This window comes from Aptenodytes forsteri, unplaced genomic scaffold, assembly GCF_000699145.1.
Source record: "Aptenodytes forsteri isolate BGI_AS27 unplaced genomic scaffold, ASM69914v1 Scaffold172, whole genome shotgun sequence".
NCBI classification, from domain to species: domain Eukaryota; kingdom Metazoa; phylum Chordata; class Aves; order Sphenisciformes; family Spheniscidae; genus Aptenodytes; species Aptenodytes forsteri.
Genome location: NW_008795018.1, coordinates 10,725,242 through 10,744,749, shown reverse-complemented (window position 1 = coordinate 10,744,749; position 19,508 = coordinate 10,725,242). Strand labels below are relative to the sequence as shown.

At 37.7% G+C, this 19,508-nt stretch overlaps 1 protein-coding gene across 1 annotated transcript in view; it reads left to right on the top strand.

Moving 5' to 3' along the window:
• Nucleotides 1-19,508, top strand: part of CDK14 (cyclin dependent kinase 14) — a 243,004-nt gene that overhangs the window by 93,282 nt on the left and 130,214 nt on the right. The window contains exon 7 of the mRNA XM_019471112.1: nucleotides 12,924-13,044. Coding sequence (XP_019326657.1) covers nucleotides 12,924-13,044 — 121 coding nt within the window. The remainder of the gene's footprint in view (nucleotides 1-12,923; nucleotides 13,045-19,508) is intronic.

Sequence of the window (19,508 nt, the reverse complement as noted above, 5' to 3'; positions counted from 1 at the left end):
CAGGGAAGTGGTGGAGTCCCCATCCCTGGAAGTATTTAAAAGACGTGTAGATGAGGCACTTAGGGACATGGTTTAGTGGGCATGGTGGTGTTGGGTCGACGGTTGGACTCGATGATCTTAGAGGTCTTTTCCAACCTTAATGATTCTATGATTCTATCAAGAAATGAAGATGAATTCAGTGACAATGTTGTGAGTAAGTTGAAAAAAAGGAAGTGGGAGCCTGGAAAGTGAAACCTGAACTGCTTGAACTTGAGTTAGCTTGCAGGTCTTTATAAAAGACAGTTATTTCTGTAATTAACTGTAAATACAGCATTTTCCGTTGAGAGCAGAAGCTGATAATGCTGTTCACGGTGGCATCTGGGCTGGAGGCCTGGAGCAGCAGAGCAGACTGTGTGCATTTGTCCTGGCATAACCTCGAACGCACACTACTGAGTCAGTGAAAAAAGCCCTTGCCGTCCCCATTGCTTTCTAGATCCAGGGAAAGGGAGGCCAAAGCTCAGGAGTGGAGCTGATAGGTAGCTAGGGGACCTTCAAATCTTTTCTCTTGGAGGAAGGATTAAAGTCATAGGCTGCGAATACTGTGGGTACTGTGGACCCAGAGACCTATGGCAGGCTGCTGTGTTAGTTATTTGCTTTCCCAGGATGACAGGCTTTCCCTCCACCCCAGATGTTCCTTCTCAGTTTCTAACAGTATAACTGACTGCTGTCAGGGAGTAGCCAAAGCTGCCTCCTTCACCTCCCCTCCCAGGAGCAAGGGCTTCACATGCTGTGCTTGTGACCTTCTCTCATCTTGCCCAGAACAGATCTGTGGTGGAGAGGGAGAGGAGATGTGTAGGTGGCAGGAAATCTCAAGCGACAGCAGTGCAAAGGCGTGGATTTGATTTCTGGCATTTGGGCTGAAGAATTCCTTTGTGCATTGTTTTAGAGGTGAAGATGTAGAAGACTGTCATCTGGTGCTGTTGCAGATGCTTCTTGCTTCTCATCTTTATTTGGTTTGTCATTCCCATTGTGGACCTCAGTCTAATTTGCTTCATAGATCTGGTGGTTTTATTGAGGTATCAGGTAATCTAAATAACAAATTGCCATCGTGAGAATCGATGCAGGAAAAATATCTTATGGACAGAATTTGGGTTTGATAGCCTATGGGGAAAAAACAGATTTAACACAGGTTTACTATCTGGAGACAGCACTTCACAAAAACTGTGACGTTCAGTTTTGTTCAACTAAGACTTTAACTTCTCTCTACTAATAGTAAATAAAAAGTTGAACCACACACTGAATTTTTGGCTATGTCAGTCTTCACTGATTGCTTTTTAACAGTTGAAATTAAATTTTTTTAAATATACCAGCCTTTTCAGCTATTACTAAAGTAGATGCTGTAACTTAAGCCTTTCCCACTGAGAAGCACTGTGTAGGATTATCAGCTGAGAAGGAAAATTTTTTTAAATATTTTTTTTAAAAACTAATAAGGAGCTGGAGATTGGTGTCTCACTAGATGGGTCCCCTGTTAAACACATTTCAGATTACTTAGGGTTCAACCCAGTTTCCCATTGTTACAAGTTAGAGTTATATTGAGCCTTTAAATAGGAAGAAAGCGTCTTAATTATCCATTAAGGGCAATAAAGGAAGTTGGTTATGACACCATTAAAACAGCTGTGATGAAAAAAAATCTGTTTCAGTGTTTTGTTCTTAAGAACATGGGATTTAGATGTCATCTGTACTGCAGCTAGCTCAATGCTGACTGTGATCTTGCATTATTACCACAATCATGATTTTTTTCGTTGTCTTGTATTCCCCACCTAAGTGTCAGCCAGGCTGTTATGTGATAATTGCACAAAAACCATGGAGAACTGTGATCTGCTGTGATCCATCCATCCAAATGAATCTGTAAATGTATGTAAAATCTGGGCAGTAATGACAAGGAGTTTTTAATTGGGGGGAAAAAAAAAAGAGAGGAGTTTTTAATTGGAAAAAAAAGAGCCTTATTCAGTCACGTGACCATGTTCTCCTATCAGTTTTATAGGAGAACATTTTCTCTTCCTACACATCTTGCTTCTTTTATAGCCTTAGCCTTTTGCCTACTGTGGCTACAAGCCCCTGTATTTAAAATATTGAACTTTCTTTAAAACTTTCTTGTTCTGAACTTTCTTTAAAACTTTCTTGTTCTCCAGCTTCTTTGCTTGTTTCTGATACAGCAGTTACAGGGGAAAACGACGACTATGGTCATGGTAAAGTTTTCGAATATAGCCATCCTGGTTGATCCCATAGTACTCTTCATCTTTGCTTTTTTGGTTTGATCGAGGTTTTGTTTAATGTTTTCTTATTTAAGAGAACATGCTGTATTATATAGTGAGAAAATTATGCCAAATTTTAAAATAATTTTAATTTCATTAATGTGTTAATAGTTATGCAGATTTATTTTACACAGGAAATAATCAGCTATGTAGAAATTAAAGGATAACTGGAAAATGGTGTGGATTAAAGAAGAAAGAATTCATAATAAGTCAGAACAAAAATATTGATATGCAAAGAAAAAGATTGTGAACAGAGACTGGCAGTTCGTTAAGAGAAATGTGCCATTTAACACGATATGAAATAATTCCATAATTGAGATAGCATTTTAAAGAGGTGATGGCTCTGTAATTTATAACATCATTTGTTTTGCCCCAGACAGTTTAAAAGCTTACCTTACTGCAATAGTCACTTTTTACCTAGGTAATTTTGAATTATTTATGCAGGGTTTTTTCATTCCTTCTGAAGGACACAGTGCTGGATATATTAATATATTTATAGATGCACAATTCGTACTGATGTAAATTAAAATCATGCTTGCAGGTCTACCTGCATTAAGATGAGAATTTCCCCTGCAGCAATTGGCCTTCATGATAGCCAGAAGAGGTCAGGCAGTGCTTGTCTTAGCAATACTTAACACTTCTCCAGTGATTTACATTTCCAAAGAGCTGTACAAATGTTAACTCCACATAGCCACCCTTATATACCATACAAATAATCAAACTATAAGACCAAAAGGTCGAGCAAAATGTTGAAAGACACAAAGGTACCAATATTAAAAGTGGGAGATCAGGAATCAGCAGCTTTTTATCTGGATGATGTGGGAACATTAACAACCGCTTTGCGTGGGGAGGAAATGCTGCTGCATGATTTTTGTGTTACATGGTAGGGAGAATGGCTGGTTAGATCTTCACCTTGGTAAAGGTGCCCAAGCTCTCCTCCAAGGTCAGTTCAGCTTTTCCCTCCTTTGGCTTTTATGGCTTATAATATGTCAGATATTATAGCAATTTTTTTCTGTGGTCATTGGAAATAAGGGAGAAGGAGACTTTCAGATGTCATCTCTTATTTCCATCCACATTTCCATGAACATACTCATAGCCTTCTTACTGCAGCAATTTTTAAGTCACTTGGACATCAAGTTTTTCAGTTATATTTGCTCTTGTGGCTATATTTGCTTTTAAGGATATTTCATTGCAATGGTTATTAAGTTAGATATTAACTGCAGTGGGCTGATTTGATTGTAAAAGCAGATACCGAGTATGAGGCACTAGAAGGGAAAAACTTCTTATGTCGATACTGTCATCACTGATGTTAAGTTATGGACTCATAAGCAGGCTGGAAATTTGATTCAGCTTTGAACTGTCTGTAGACCTTAGGAAAAAACTAAATAAATTTAAAAAAAAAAAAAAAAAAGGAATAAGAAAAAAGGCAGTGGCTCACTGAAATGTACTTTATAAACACAAATGCCTAATGTTAGCTTCTTGAAACTTTGGCAATTCTTTGCCCATTCTATCTTACAGTGCTCAGGTTTACCACCAGCTTTGCTACGCAGGTTGCAGGATGTGATGCTAAATGAGATGTGCTCACCTGTACTTACAATTTGCTCATACATGCAAACTTGAAATAACAAATGGTTTAAATAAAACATGAGATGTTTCAAAGGCACTAATAATATGACAATAGTATTTTGTCTGTGATCAAAATACTATCAGGGATTCTTTGCTTGCAATCTACAAGTAGTTTTTATCAAGCATTGCATGGACAAGTATATCCATAGTCCTTAAGTTAAATGAAAGAATAGATAAAAGAATGGCTTGGTTTTAGTACTAACAAATTTTCACTTGTTTTATTCAGTTACGATACAAGGTTCTGCAATTCTACTGACTTAGTAGGCTTACATCTGTACATAATAGACTAGATTTGGTCGTATAGCTCCAATTTTGCTGTCCTGGCAGTGGCATTTCAGTGTTTCACTATCACTGTAGAGAAGGATGCCGCCTGAGGAACAGTTGCTTTTTAACTACATATTTCCAGAATCATACTGTAAAGGCACAGCCTTAATGCTCTTCTAATGTACCTTTTTTTTAAAATGAAATTGTCTGTTTTCATTTCTTCTTCTGTGACAAAATTGTATTAAGAACTGATTAGGTGGCTCTGCAGGAATACAGATGCCTGATTACCAACGCAAAGTCAAATAATTATTTAGACCTAAGCATATTGGAATGTCTCTCACATAAAACTTTTCCTCTAAGACTTGTGATTCAGCTAATTTAAGATGACATATACATTAAATGAGTTTTGAGGAGCGATTCAATTGAACAAGTGAATCTGAGACTCCAGAGATTCCTGTCGTAAGATTGCTTTATAATTTTTTTCGTAAGAAGTTGCTTTATAATACTGCTTTACAGAAGCAACAGTACTTACACAGGTTTTCTTAATGGTTTCACACTTGAAAGTAAAGTGAAAATAATTTTAAAATCTAGTGAAAACTTTAAGTGTCCTATAGTTATTTTGTTCTTTGATGTATTTCAGAAAGCTTTGAAATAACTGAGAGAATTTTTTTTTTTCAGTTTGGTTAGTTTTGCACCAATGCCTGTACTGTACTCTACTGATGTTTTCAGATCATTTTTCTCTGATTTAAGCCAGAGCAGGCAGATGTGTTTTGAGATGCTGTGGGTGTTACCTAGTATGTGAATGTATGTACTAATGTGATAGCACATGCAAAACGTACCGGAGTTCTTCAGCAGAACAGCCATGACAGTGTTTTACCTGCTAGGGAAGTACGTAAGCTGCAGAGTATAACATATTGTAGCAATGACAAAAATCAGCTGAGTATTTGTCTTATCTATAAATAGTCTGTCTCGGGTACTGGAAGCAGCCTGGATTAAACTCCATGATCACTAGAGAACCGTTTGTGCCAGGCAGGGCAGCCATGGTTCAAAAGACGAGGCTGGATAATGGAACAAAGGCAGCTGCGTCCTGCAGCGTAGAAATGTATGCTCAGGTGACACCTTAGCTCGAAAAGCAGGCACATCAAACTTAATTGCATTGGCTGTGCAGTACAGGGGCCAGGAGTCAGTGGCTGGTAGTTGCAGAATTGTGCCGTTTATACATAAGCCAGACCTTGTACTGTAAGAGTTGATGGTTTCAATACCCATGTGGTGACAGTTTTTCAAGTTCACAAATTCCACTCCTGCAGGGTAATGTCAAGTGGCAGTGTTGTTTGTTTATAAATAAAATAGTTGTTAGATCTGCTTTTTAAAAATACTGTTTGTTTGTAGATGTTAATGTTGTTCAAATACTTGCTTCTCCATGTAGCCCTCTTCTTGTTAAATGAACTATCCTAGACCAGTTCCTGGGATCTGATCTGTTTGTAAATAAATTTGCAGGTATTTGATTAGGCTTTTAGTAGCTGACCATGACTTGAAGTATTCTCTTCATCAAAGTTCTCCAGATATTTTACCTCTAGACGGGAAATGACAGATCAGCAAAATTGTAGTATCCCACTGGAATAAATCACTCCATAGAGTAACATCCCAGTGGTCATGCACCTATCGTTGCCTTTCATCAGTGTTCCAGTGCTCCACAGATTAACTGCACTGAGTTGTGGACCCCATTAATAGATGGAGAGAGTGGTATGTGTTCGCTGTGGCATCACCTTGTCAGTGCCAGTGTCGTATGGTCAGTTAAGAAACAAAATTACCTGAGTGTAAACAACTGGGATTAGATGTTTGAATATAAAACTCTCAGTCTGTTTGGATGACTGTGAATCACTACAGTAGCACCAAATTGTGCTTACTTAACAGTTCTTCAGCTGTCAGATTTAATACAATGTTAAACTAGAAGGATTTAAATGGTACTGCTGCCCTGTATGTGGTGGGCTTGAATCTGGTATGTGTTCGGTCCTCTTAGCACCTGAACGAAGGGGGAGGCAGTTTGTCTACACGATGATTTTCTAAAAAAGGTAAGTTTTGCACAGCACAGAGCAAGCATATTTATTTCTTTACCGGTATGTCGTATTTAGCCTGTCTCATGCAATATGTCAAGTACCTACTGCACTTCTATCAAGTGATAAGTTATCAAGGTACCAGTTGATAAGGGTTGGTTCATTTTTACTTGAACCCCAGATGGAGTCATCCAAAAATGGCTCTTCCAGTCCTGCTTTTAGTTGTACAGATAGGGATCATGGTAAATTGTTAACTTCATACACAGTAGCCTGCCGTAAGTTGTTAACTTCTGTGGTCAGTGCTTGATGGACTATTATACTTCAGCAAATTGGACATCCATAGCTCTCAGTTTGTCTCCATACAAGACTTTTCCCCTGGATCACTTTATTTTTTCTTTTCTGAATGCCTTCGATTTGTTAGGGGAAAATCCTAGTGGCAGTGAAACGTTTATACCTCAAAACTGTAGGAAAGTGGTCTGTTACCTTTCTTGTCCTCAGCAAGTTCATTGCTCACATCTTAAAAGTCCACATATAATTTTTTAATTATTATTATTCTCTTCTAAACTCAAATCATTGTCCAGTATTGGGCTCATTCATTCATAGCTGCTTCCCAGTTTACTCTCTTTATCTCAGGGAATATTAAAATATCCTGAGACACATTACCTCTCATTTTCAGTGAAGAATTATTTTCTGCCTCTTTGTCCTTTCTAGAACTCCCTTCCTGCGCTCTGAAGATCTTCCCAATTTAAAACCATCTGTTCAGTCATTGTTAACTCTTTGCTTCAAACCTAATAACTTCACTGTGGAATGAGTAATTCTGACATTTTCACTTACAGCCTTATTAGCAAAGTGGTGTGTTCATGCTGGGACGTTGTTAGGAGTAGAGGGCATCATCTTCATACAGATTTTTTGTGAGACAACAAACTGAGGATCATTAAGTAAAAATCCAGAATCTGGAAAGCAAGATTTAAATCAGCCAACTGTTAAGGTATTGTGGGCACGTATACCATATCCATAATGAATCCAGGTCTTTTCAGTAATGCAGAAGTTATCTTTGATGTGAAATTGCTTGCTGTCCTTGAGTTCTGTTAGCTTTCGTGTCTGTTTGAAAGTTTACGGTGTTGGTGCAGATTGTTTCTTTTTTTTTTTTCCTGCCCACACTGTTATTTTTCTGCTTCCAGACTAGCAGAGGCAGTTTGAACATATTCATGCTGACCCAGAAGGCCATGGGAATACGTATATTTTCCCGGTGTTGAAAATGGAATGTATAATTCTTTTATCCTTCCATACCACTTTTTGATTGGAACCAAATTTTTAGTGTGTTTCTTTCTGCTAATAGACAATGAATGAATTTGGCAGTCACGGTACATGTTCAGCATCAGTGGGCTTTTTCAAAATGTGTCAGAATATTTTATAAGGATTTTAAAGCAGGGAAATAAACAGCTTTATAGCTAGGATGGCTTTCAGTCAAATTAATCAAAGGGATCTTTTAATATACAACCAACAGCTGAGCTCTTTCTCGTATCCCACTTTTCCACTGCCTGTGATCCTTTGGGTGGCTCAGGAGACAGAGGAAAGAGATGATGCTGGAGTTGTTGAAAAAAGAAAAACACTTTTCATGAGGGCTAGAGTTATTCTTTCTGGTGGCAGAAAAAGTATTTCTGCGTCTCCCCTTTCTGTAACTTGTGTTTGTTAAATTGACAGTTGAGTCCCATTCACAGACCAGAATAATTATCATCTGCGTTACTGTAAGTGATTGAAGACATACATGAGATAAGATTTGCAGGGAAAAATAATCTTTTATTAGAATAACTGATAGAGCTGGAAAAACCATACAGGCTGAGAGGCACACATGCCTTTTGCCTTACTTATTGCTCTCTGTCTCTTGAAGACTGTCTCCTGCACTCCAGTTTGGAAGACCAGTCATTGCTCAAGTGCATTTTGGGAATACTGATTTGGGAACCTAATTGGGCTCTCCCTGATAGTGGGTAACTTTTATAAATGAACAGCACTACCATAATCTAGTGGCTGTATTAGGACTCGGACATAGGATATTGTAAGTAATTTATCTTGTTTGAAAGGAACTTAATTCGGATGCTCTGGTAAAGCTGCATCTTGGAGACAGATGCATTCAGGTAAACAGCAGAGGGACCTAAAGGCTGCAGGACGCTTTTGATTGCCGAGAACTGACTTCTGGGTTAGAGAGCTGATTGCTTCATTGAAGCAATGTCAGTGCTCCCACCCATTTTACTTCTGTTTTGTTGTCATTCAGGTATTCACTGAATAAATATGCTTCTGTTGGAAAACAAGTCGCTGAGTAAATAGGTTAAGTGAAGTTGACAGTTCATGATCTACAATAGAATACATTAACAATATTTTAATATTGTTACTGAATCATAGTTATGGTTTTATAAGCCATTTACCTCAAACTCTAGGTAATTGTTAAAATAAACAAAACAGGAGGCTAAAAAAGGAAGCATGAAAAGAATCTGAATCAAGGAAAAACAGCAACAAAAACCCCTTTTTTGCAGTATGCCTTGCTATAGCCCTTTTTGATATATCTAAATCAAAACAGTAAACAGCTCAACACATTTAAGGTATAATGGAAAGGGAGACCATGCACATGGTTGGCAAGCCCTTGTTTTTGCAGATGTGACTGGTTTCCTCATTTGCAGAATCCTATTCACTGTGAACAAAGGCTTCCTGATTGTCATATGAACTTGACTAGAAAGCTATCCTGCAGCTAAAGAGATATCAAATATTAATATTTGTGCTTGTGTAGTCAAAGGTGTGTGTATTGAATAGGTCTTGAGTCTGGATATAGCTACAGCCTCTTGTAAAAGCCAAATACAATATAAAAATTACAGTGATAAATCAGTGCAATGTGTTTTGTCAATAACTGATGCTAGGTAAAATCAGATACAACCTCTGAGTCTGAGATAAAAGATAAAGTCAGACAAAGCAGAGAAAATTGTATTTACCAAGGAAGGAAATATCTTCTTACTTTTTTATTTTTTTTTTAAATTCAGAGTAGGAGGCAGCAGGAGGTTTTGTGTGTTAAAGACATACACATACGTAGGCATAGATCATTCACTCTGTATTTTAAATATGGGACGTTGCAGGGTATCCTGAGCTGTTGTTTAATGAATGAGTTAAAAGAAAGTTGGGGTTTGTGTCACAGCACAGATAGATGCTGTTGTGCAAGCCTTGCAGTATGTAATGCATCAGGACAGTTTCTTCTTTCAGTTTGGATAAATAATGGCCATAGAAGTAAGTGCCTGGAGAACATTAAACAGTGTCTGTTCTTCCCATAATTACACACAAGTTCCCCAGTGGGTCTGACGCGACCTGACTTTTAATAACTGGGCCTTACGCTTGGCTTCCTTCTCTCAAAATAAGGCTGCAACAGCAGGACACGTGTTGACCTTTTATCTTTCGGAAGACACAGGAACCAGAGGGGAGTTCACTGCTTGTCAGGAGGTCCTCCCTCCACCTTCCCAGGCAGAAAAGTGCTCAAGCAGCAATATGTAAATATTGGGTACTCACCTGGTGATCTCTTCATTTACCTTTTGGCTTTTATGCACACTGGCCATTAAGGTTTGAAGTTTTGATGATCCCCCCATAAGCTCTGTCTTTTTAAAATGAGATTGTCGCTCTTCCTGTAGTGTAACCATGGAAACAGACAGGGAACCCTTATAGAAAGTGATCGAACATGCTGTGCTAATTAATCCTACCCTTCAGTTTTCTTTCAGTTGAAGGATGTGGTTAAATAAATTTTGCATGAGTAAGCATATTTGGATGTGCAAAAGGGTATAAAATATGTAGCAAATTTTCTTGCAGAAGGATAGCTGAAAAAAACCACCCTGCTAACTGTCATCTATTTGCATCTGGAGCATCAAAACAAGAAATGCAGTATCTTGTTAGTGTTTCGTATATATATTTTGATAGCATTCTTTTTAAACTGTAAATATGTCTGAAAGATGAGGATATTTTTTCATGCCTTAAGTGTGATGAGAGACATTTGCATTAATTTTGAGTCTTCAAGTGAAAGTGTTCATAATTGCAAATGCCTTCTTTATGCAGAGCGTTATTCAGAAAAAGCAAACTTTGCTCCCTCCCTGAGAGAAAGCAGCTCCTCCGAGGCATTAGCCTAATTCAGGTCCTTTCAGTTCTGCACAGGAACTGAACTCCAGGACCGTGCCAAATTTTCCTCTGCCAAATTTTAGCCTTTGTGAGTATTTCACTCCTGCTTTCCATTGGGCCATTTAGTTTCCAAAGTGTAGTGTATGTGCCCGACTACGAAACCATTTGGCCACAACTTAAAACATATGGCCTGTACCCATAAACCTCTTAAACCCGGTGATGCTCTGATGCCAATGTATGGCCTCAACTTGCTTTTACAAATTAAGGTTTTGTTTATAACTTTCTCCATTCCAGTAATGATCTTCTTATAACTGAGAAACCAGATGTAGCAGCTAACCTTATATGAGGCTTTCATGGTGTTTTGGGAGTGAAGAGCAGATTAAAGAAAAGCATTTAGTTGTCCAACAGGCTGGGATTAGCTCAAAAGGGCCATCCTTTGAAAATCGGATAGATTTTAGTTAACCTGGAACAGATTAGAGGTGGAGGAGATCTAGAAGCAGTGGGCTGTGTGTCATGACTTTGTGTCATGGAGACCTGAGTTCATTTTTCACCCTGCAAACTCTAAAGTTTTTTGACAGTTTTCCCCAAATCACATGATGTTGCTGGCTTCTTAAAAATGCCTTCTCCCTGCCTGCCTATGCCTTTTCTCCTATCAAAGCTATGTAGAAGATTAGGGAGGAAATAATTTGCAACAAAATTCAGTCTTCCTCAGGCAAGACTGAAGGGGGGCTCAGACAGGCAAAGAAGGATGGAGACATTCACCATCCAGACTTCTCAAATCCTTTCATAATTTTTATTTAGCTTAATAATAGTAGGTCCATATCCATAAATTCAGGGTCTACTGTTTCAGTTTAGTCCCATGGGATATAGGTGCTCAGAAACTCAGACTTGTTAATGTTTCTCTGGGCTGGGAATAAGAACTATTCACCAGTTAGAGCATTTGGTGGTTTCTGATCTCCTAGAAGCAAAAACATTAATCTGGAGGCAGAGGCACTGCAGAGCGTGTGATGTGACCTCTCCTCTGGCCTCTTTGGGGCTGTACCTGGCCAACCCTGAGTTGTCTGTGTGAGCCAAGTTATTCATCAAACTGGTGGCCAAGTGCACAAACGTAAAAGAGATGGAGGTCTGAAAACTTAAAGAAAATGGTTATTCCTATTTCAAATGTAATTTTTTTAGAAGAAAGTCTGGCACACAAGTTAAATTATTCCCCTACACTTGTCTAATTGCTATAATCAGCTGATAATGCAATCTACTGGCAAGATTTGCCATCATTACTATGGAGATATATTCACTGAGATTAACTGTTCTTAAATAGCTTCTCCAGTGTATTAAGAATAAAGGTTCAAAGGACTCTCATCTGCACTCTTATGTGTATTCTCATGTTGCGTATTTCTTTCTGAGTGTATGACTTTGCTTTTTGGTTTCTGTAAGGTGTAAGACATGACCTTCTGTTTTAGTAATTTCATTTGTTTTGTGAAAGGGAAATTGGTAGTCCTTTGTTTAGGAAGGCACAAAAAAAATTAGTAGCGCATTCTCCTGATTTCCATTACTTGTGCATGTCCAGTGTTCCCAGCAAGGGAGTGGATGGTCTCAAGGCAGTAACTAGGGGCAGATTATTTGGAAAAGGTGTTTGCAGGCCGGTGATGGGAACAGTCGCCATAGCCCTGAAAATCTTCTTCCGTTTCCTGGGGGAGAGAGGCTTCTGTAGGAAAGCTGTTAGAGAAGTATGCTCTCTACTGCTGTTTTTAGCATGTGAGGGTCTCTCCTAAAATCTTTCCAATTTTACATGAGATAGATTATGGTTGTGTAGTAATGTGAATTATTTTAAATGACTGACAAGCTTAAAAGACAATTATTGTAAATAGTATATCTTTAGTAGGCCACAGACTTCATTGAAATGATTTCTGCTTCTGAGATTGGTGCACTGCCAGTATACATTCGTTGAGAGAGAAGAATTTTGCACATACCATTTTCTGATGTATTACTGCAATATTAATATTTATTTGAATGATAATGTGTAAGCATGTCTACTGCTTTCAAATATAAACTTGAATAAGCAGGCTGGGGTTTGCAGTGTAAACTGTGCGAGGTTTCCTTAGGCTCCCTTAAAAAACCAAATCTCATCTGTGGCACTATTTATCTGGGAGTTTCCTTTTCATTTCCTTTTTCTAAATAACATTGAAATGAAAGACTATTGATGCCTTAGGATGCGCAGTTAATGGAAATGAAAATCTTTGTTTATTTGTCTCTCATTTAGGTATACCACACTGTATCTTTGCATCTCTCCTGGGCCTGTGGTTGTCATTATGAAAAGCATATTTTATTATTCCTTCATAATATTCACAGCTCTGTTTAGCCAGATACTAAATGATAGATGCTACCACATTCTTTCATTAAGTAACTTACTCCAATACTAGAAGAAAAAAACGCTTGCAACATGCCGTCATGTTATGTGATGTATGCTCATATATTCTTTTAGGATCGTAACTATACAGCAAACTATTTCTTTGTTTGCATTAATTTATTTGTATTTACCCCACAGGTCTTGCAAGAGCTAAATCAGTTCCCAGCCATACGTATTCCAATGAAGTGGTAACCCTATGGTACAGGCCTCCAGATGTCCTTCTGGGATCAACAGAATATTCCACTTGCCTTGATATGTGGTAAATATAGAATCCTTACACAAGACTCTATGTAGATGCTTTAGCTCTGATTTTTTTTAGACATGAAAAACAAATATGTAGCAAGATTAGTGGTACAGGTTAAAAAACTTGTGTGTAGTAATCTGTGTGGTTCACTCAGTACCTCCCTAAAGGAATCTCCTCCTGCCACCCCACCGGTTGGCAGCTGGTACCTGCTGTTGACACACCACTAGAAGAGCCATTGCTGCTTTGCAAGAGACTGAGTTGTTGCTTGACTTTTGTAGTCTTAATGTGGTGATATGATACTTGTTTTGCAGAAGATAGACTTTCACCATGCCCAGCTGTAGCAAGGACAAAACCAGGATTCTCTGGATGTGAGGATACAGCCTCAGTTCTTAATCTACTGTACTTGTTAGCAGTAAATCAGTGTGTGACACATCACTGAATAGTTTTCTTTCAAACTTACAGATTTTATTTAGACCTGCAGGTTTGAAAGGGCAGTTTGATGTGTACAATATATAGCACCTTGCTCCTTTTTGATAACATCATTTAGTCCTGTGTTGAACAAAGAAGGTGTTTGGTTTTTTGACTGTTAGAAACCAAGGTGGAGGTTCTTCGTTTATCCTGTAGTTTTTGAGGTCACAGGATCTCTGTAATCTGTACAAGTTCTGTAATTAGTAAGAGCTTCAACTGTGTTAGTAGAAGCAATGCATGTTGATTCAAGAAACAGAAATGTGGAAAAAAATATTTTTCCTTACAAAGCAAGTCTTATGCTCTGGAAGACATTAATTTTTTTGAATGTGTATTTGACTTTTTAAATCTATACAACTCATTTCATTTGAGGAAAAAAAAAATAGTAAGTTTCAGAAAAACATGATGATTTTTTTGTAGTGTGCTGAAATATCTTTCTTTAATACAGGCAACCTAAATTTAGAATTATGATTATGTTAAAATCTAGAGGTAACTGTAAGATAAGGTAAAAAAACCTTATGTTTTCATACTGTGAGTGAATAATATTTGTCAAGGTAATCTTGCAGTGTAGTACTGAAACTGATGACCTCTAGCAGGAATATTTTTTGCTGAGGAAGGGAACTAAGCATGACTAGGTTGTGTTTAGTCCTGTAGCCAAGATCAGAGAATGTGGGATGAAAAGCTACGTTTTCCTGAAAATCTCATCTAGTTTTTCCCCATAGCACTGTTAAGTCTTGACTCCTGGGGGCAGGAGTTAGAAGCTGCAGGATTGTTTCATTTGAAGGGGTTACAGAGTATAAATAGTAGAATATCTAATACATTTATTATAACTGGGCCTCTGACTGCTGTAGTTCCTTGACCTGTAAGGTGAACCAAGAGGCAGGAAAGGCAGGGTGAACAAACTTCCCCGAATGTGAACGTTGTGATACTGCAACTGCACCAGAGAGGCAAAGGCAGCATCTTCTGTATCAGCTGTCTGGTTTTCTTCAAACTATTCTCCACCTCACAGTTCTAAAATAATTACCCCCTGCATCTCAGCTTCTCATCTATCCTAAAACTGACCTGTTTTCCCAAAGATCAGGTTCAACCTGGTGTCTTCACAAACTGTATGCAATCTCCGCATCCCATCTGCTCCTGATGTTTTGCAATCACCTCTTTTCCAAGATACACCTCTGACACTCTCAGCAAGAAGCTTGACTTGCTTGGGGTGAGGCAGACAACTGCATCAGAGGATGGAAATAGCTGGGAAACATAAATACTTCTTTCTGCTTATCTTCTTATGGTTCAGTCTACATGTGTTCAGTTCTTGAGAGTCCCACATCTTTGTGTACGTGTTTACGTACGTGTCTCAATTTGTGAAGTACAAAGAGAATGAGAGAATATATGGAAACGGCTAAAGAAAATTTTTAAATGCTTTAATAGAGCAGACTGCTCAAAAAGTGCTCTAAAATGCTTTTTAGTCAAAAGACAAATTGGAAATTTATTTTTTTAGCATTTACCAATTAAAAAAGTTACCGCACTTTGAAATTAAAGGATTTTTTTGTTTGTTTGTTTGTTTTAACTGAACAAAGGATTTTAAAACATTTTTCTCACTGAAACTTTTTCCACAAAGAAAAATGGTTCACTCAAAAGTTCAATAGCTTGTCAAAAATAGAACTTTTAACATTCCTCCCAATAATGATTTTAGTAAAAGAGCTATTAAAAAGTCCAGTCAAACTATGTGGTGTTACTGTGATCGAGATCAAATTAAGCCACGCAGCTACTAGAAGCATTTTAAACTTACTATAAATGCAGACTGAACATTTCCTTCATAATTATATGTTTATATTCAAATTACATGGACAGCAGGGAAGATCAAGGCAGGAATCAAAATGCCACGTCATCAATCCAGGTCATTATTTTGTGTCCTGACAAAATGATGCAAGAGTATTGGGGAAGAACACAATAATTACATCTTCAATGATATCGATAAATGATGTCCTCTTGCACAGAGCATTTCATATAGGTCTAAAAAAGATCCAGGTGCTCAGGGATAGAGGTGGTGAGTTCTGTTTCAAATGAAAAACGACATCATACTGCTCTTGTACTAGATTTGTAGCCCTTAGAAAATTTTTGCTGCCCTGTACAAACTGGAGAAATATGAAAAGCTTAGAAAAAAGCCCTAGTAATACAGTTTCTTTCACGTGGTAGGAATTTATGTTAGAGGCTCAGCTACTGCCACATCAGAAATCAGATTAGAGCAAATGTAAATTGTGTGTGACAGAAGAGCTTTAGGTTTTTACTTCCATGCTTTGCTAGGTTATCTGAGACAGAGCTTCCAGTTTGATTGCGAGAGGTGTAGTTGCATGTTAAGGTCACTTATGCTTATTTGGCACATCTAACAGTGAGCTCTGCTGGAGCACAGGCAGGCTTGGGGCTTTATTTATACGACGGTTGTACATAGCTGGGCCATAATTACATTAAAACCACTTAGTGGCTTCCCAGAGTGGGAAGAAGGGAGACGCAGAGAAACCCACCTACCATCAGATTCCAAGATAATTTGGTAATTTGTTATCAAAAGTGTGTTTGTAGCATTAGCATTTTTATGCAATTACTGGCATTATGTCCTTATGGCAGATAGTGTGTGCTCTCCCGTGTCCTTATTGATGATCTACATGATGACAAAACTAGGCAGCCACTTACTAAACATTTAAATAATGTTGAGGTAGAAAGCACAGCTGTTTCTTCCATTTTCTTTTTGGGGGGGGGGGGGGCGGAAAAGACACAGGGCCTTTGCTATAGCCATGATAAATGACATTTCATGGTGGTTCCCAAGGAACGGAAAGTGGGGCTCCTACTGAGTAGAAGACCAGCTGCATGAAAAAAGAGTCCAAATATTAACCCCTGGACAGTGGCTGGGAAGCAGGTGGCAGAGGCTGCAGGCTGTTTTTACACTTCATTTGCTGGTGTAGGGCATTAGGGTAGTAACTAAAAGCTAATGATCCACATGCAATGTTACATTCTCCTGCATTCTTTTTTAAATAGCCACAGGCAATAAAATAATATTAATGAAGACATACATGCATTAGTGGTGTCAGGCTGGTGATGGAAATCAATGCGGTGAGCTTTGTGATTTACTGCTGACAGTATTTGATACAGTGGCATTGTGTGAATGTATTGTACTACCCACGACTGCATCGAAGAGTTGTGATAACCTTTGATATACCTTTTTTTTTTCCTCTTGATGAGGACTTACTAGTAGCTAGGAAAATGGCTTTGCATTGCCTCTGGTGTAACTTGTCCTAATCCTTGAATTTTACAGTCCTTTGAAAGTCAATGCAAGGAAAATAAGCTTCAATACGTAAAGGGTTTATGTATTACTAAAACCCATATATAAGTAATACGGAAACATAGGGAAAAAATTCCCAAATGAACCTATTCTATTTGTCCCTTACAGGAAGAATATAGTATTAGCAAATGAAGCAATTTAAACAGGTTTTTAAATCCTTTTTGATTCTGGTAATGCATGTACTGCTACATCTGGGTTGCTTACATCAAGAAGTCACTAGGGATATTTTATTTTGAAGTGCAGCTGGCTTTAAACTGTGTTTGCTAACAGCTGGCGATTTTTTGCATATCCTGTTGTTTTGCTTTTAAAAAATACACTCTTAGTCACAGTTCAGGTAACCTAAGAAGTCATAGGCTGTGATATATTTTTAAATTCACTTTTACTAACGAACATCAGCTATGGTTAGTGCTGCGGAAGAAATCACTTAAAACTAGGCCAGTCAAATGTTATGAAATTGCTTATTAAATCACTGTTATTTAACTTTGTAACATCTGGATTGATATACATGATTTCAAATCTGATCTTAATTTAAGGAAAGCTCTTCATATGGCATTTTTCTATCCTATTATTAGAAAAATAAATGGTATTTTTCAGGAACACACCACTTTCCACGCATAGCCTGCTCCGAGTCCAGATTTGAGTGCTCACTGTAATTCCATGCATGCTTTCATGAATATTTGACCAGTGAAGACCTACGACAGTAATTAAGATATTTATTAAATAAAAAATGGATCTTGTCTTAGACGCAGGTGCACCAAATTATGTTTTTACACAGGGGACATTACAAAGGCATCTTTATCCTGTATCTGCTGTAAACAGTTTGCAGTGAGAGAAATCCGAGAGCAGTAGTCCCAGCACGCCCTGAAGAAATACTGCTTGGGGCCCAAGAGAGAAAACAGCGTAGGGTAAATTAGTTCTTTTGCCCTTGATGTTCTTTATGATTATGACTTCCACTCCAAAGAAATGCTAATCTGTAGGATTAGGATATTAAGGTGAGGATATTGCGATAACTATCAAGGTATTGTTAATTGAACTTCTCTCGTTGTCAGTGCGTTCTTCAAAAGTTTTATCAGCTGAATTAGCTTTTAATTGGAAAATTCTCATAGGGTTGAATTAATAGAAACACTATGTGTGAGGAAGCCATCTTGGTCTCTAGTTATTGGAAGGGCATTTCAGTTCCTGTCTAAAACCTACTTTTATCCATTTGGAACATCAGATTTACTGTCACTTTTCCACTGCTAGAAATATGATTCATATGTGTCAGGAAAGTACCTTATAGAAGTATCTGGATCCAGAAAAGAAAACCAGGAAGAACATGTTCAACAGGAAAGTATCTCATGGCAAAATGTTGCTCAAGTTTGAAGATTATTTTCTTGAGCTTTTTTCGCATTCTGCTTTTATAGAAGAAGTGAATCTAATAGAAAGATTCTTGCAAAAAGCGATCATGTACATTTTAACCCTTCATGAATATAATATTTCTTAATATAGAAACTGAGCATTGCTACAGAGAGTTGGGTCACAAAACAAATTTCTAGAGCTTTTATTTCTAGGTAGTCAGTGACACAGGCAAGAACATGAGCACTCTATTCACTTGTAATTACAACTGCTTCAAGACTGACTGTAAAGAAATACTTTGAACTATCATACTTTCAAGTAAATTATTTTTCATTCATTGCATCTGCTTTCTGCAGAAATGTTAATGTTGTTCTTTGTCATCATGGAAGGGAAATTTTGCTTCACTCATTAATTCTCATGTGAGAACTGTAATCTGTTTGCCTTATTGCCCCTATTCTTTGATCAGACTGTATCTCCCATACCATGTTACTTTTCACATATCAAAGTGGAGTGGTCATGAAAGACAAATTCCAACAAAGTTCAGCATCTGCAGGTATTCTGGCAGTGTGCCACTGTAGAATTAAATCAGATTTTGGTCAATTAAGGAGACAAAAGTCCCTTGCTTTTCATTCCTTTCCCCCAAAATTTGTTTTCATAGTTCTGTTTATAAGTAGGATTATGTGACTTTTTTTCTGAATAAATCAGACAAGACAAAAAATCTCTGTGCCCTTCCAACATGTTGCATATTACTAGTGGATTTTATGGAAGACATTCCAGTATTACCTCCTGGTGACAAATCCATTAAAAAAAAGTAGTTGGGTTTTGAGGGAGGTGTGTGTGTTTTGGGTTTGTTTTTTTTAAATTCTGATATATTTAACAGTTCAAACTGCATGTAGTTTGGGAAACTTGAACGAAAACTCTACTGTTCCCCTGAATTTCAGAAATCTCACCAGGAGGATTGCTGGAAGCAATTACTTTGTTTTCATAAAATGCCTTCCCCCTCTGAAGCCAAATCCTGCACACTGAAAACAGGCTTCATGACCAGATAGAAACCTTATGTGAAGACCCAGCATAGGTCTTCACTATGAAGAACACACTGAATGTTATCACCTGCACTGAGCCTGCTAGAAAGCAGATCTGTTCAGGGCAGAAAGTTCAACAGTTTAAAACAGATGTAGTAAGCATATGGGCTTTTTATAATCTTGATTTAAGTATAAACTAAAACTTGGTTTGGAAACAACTCCTCATTTCAGCTTATGTCTATAGTCTCTTCTATGTACCCATCAAGAAAAATCAGAATATTAACTGAAGGAAAGAACCCTAATAATCTTTTATAGATTATGCCTTACCA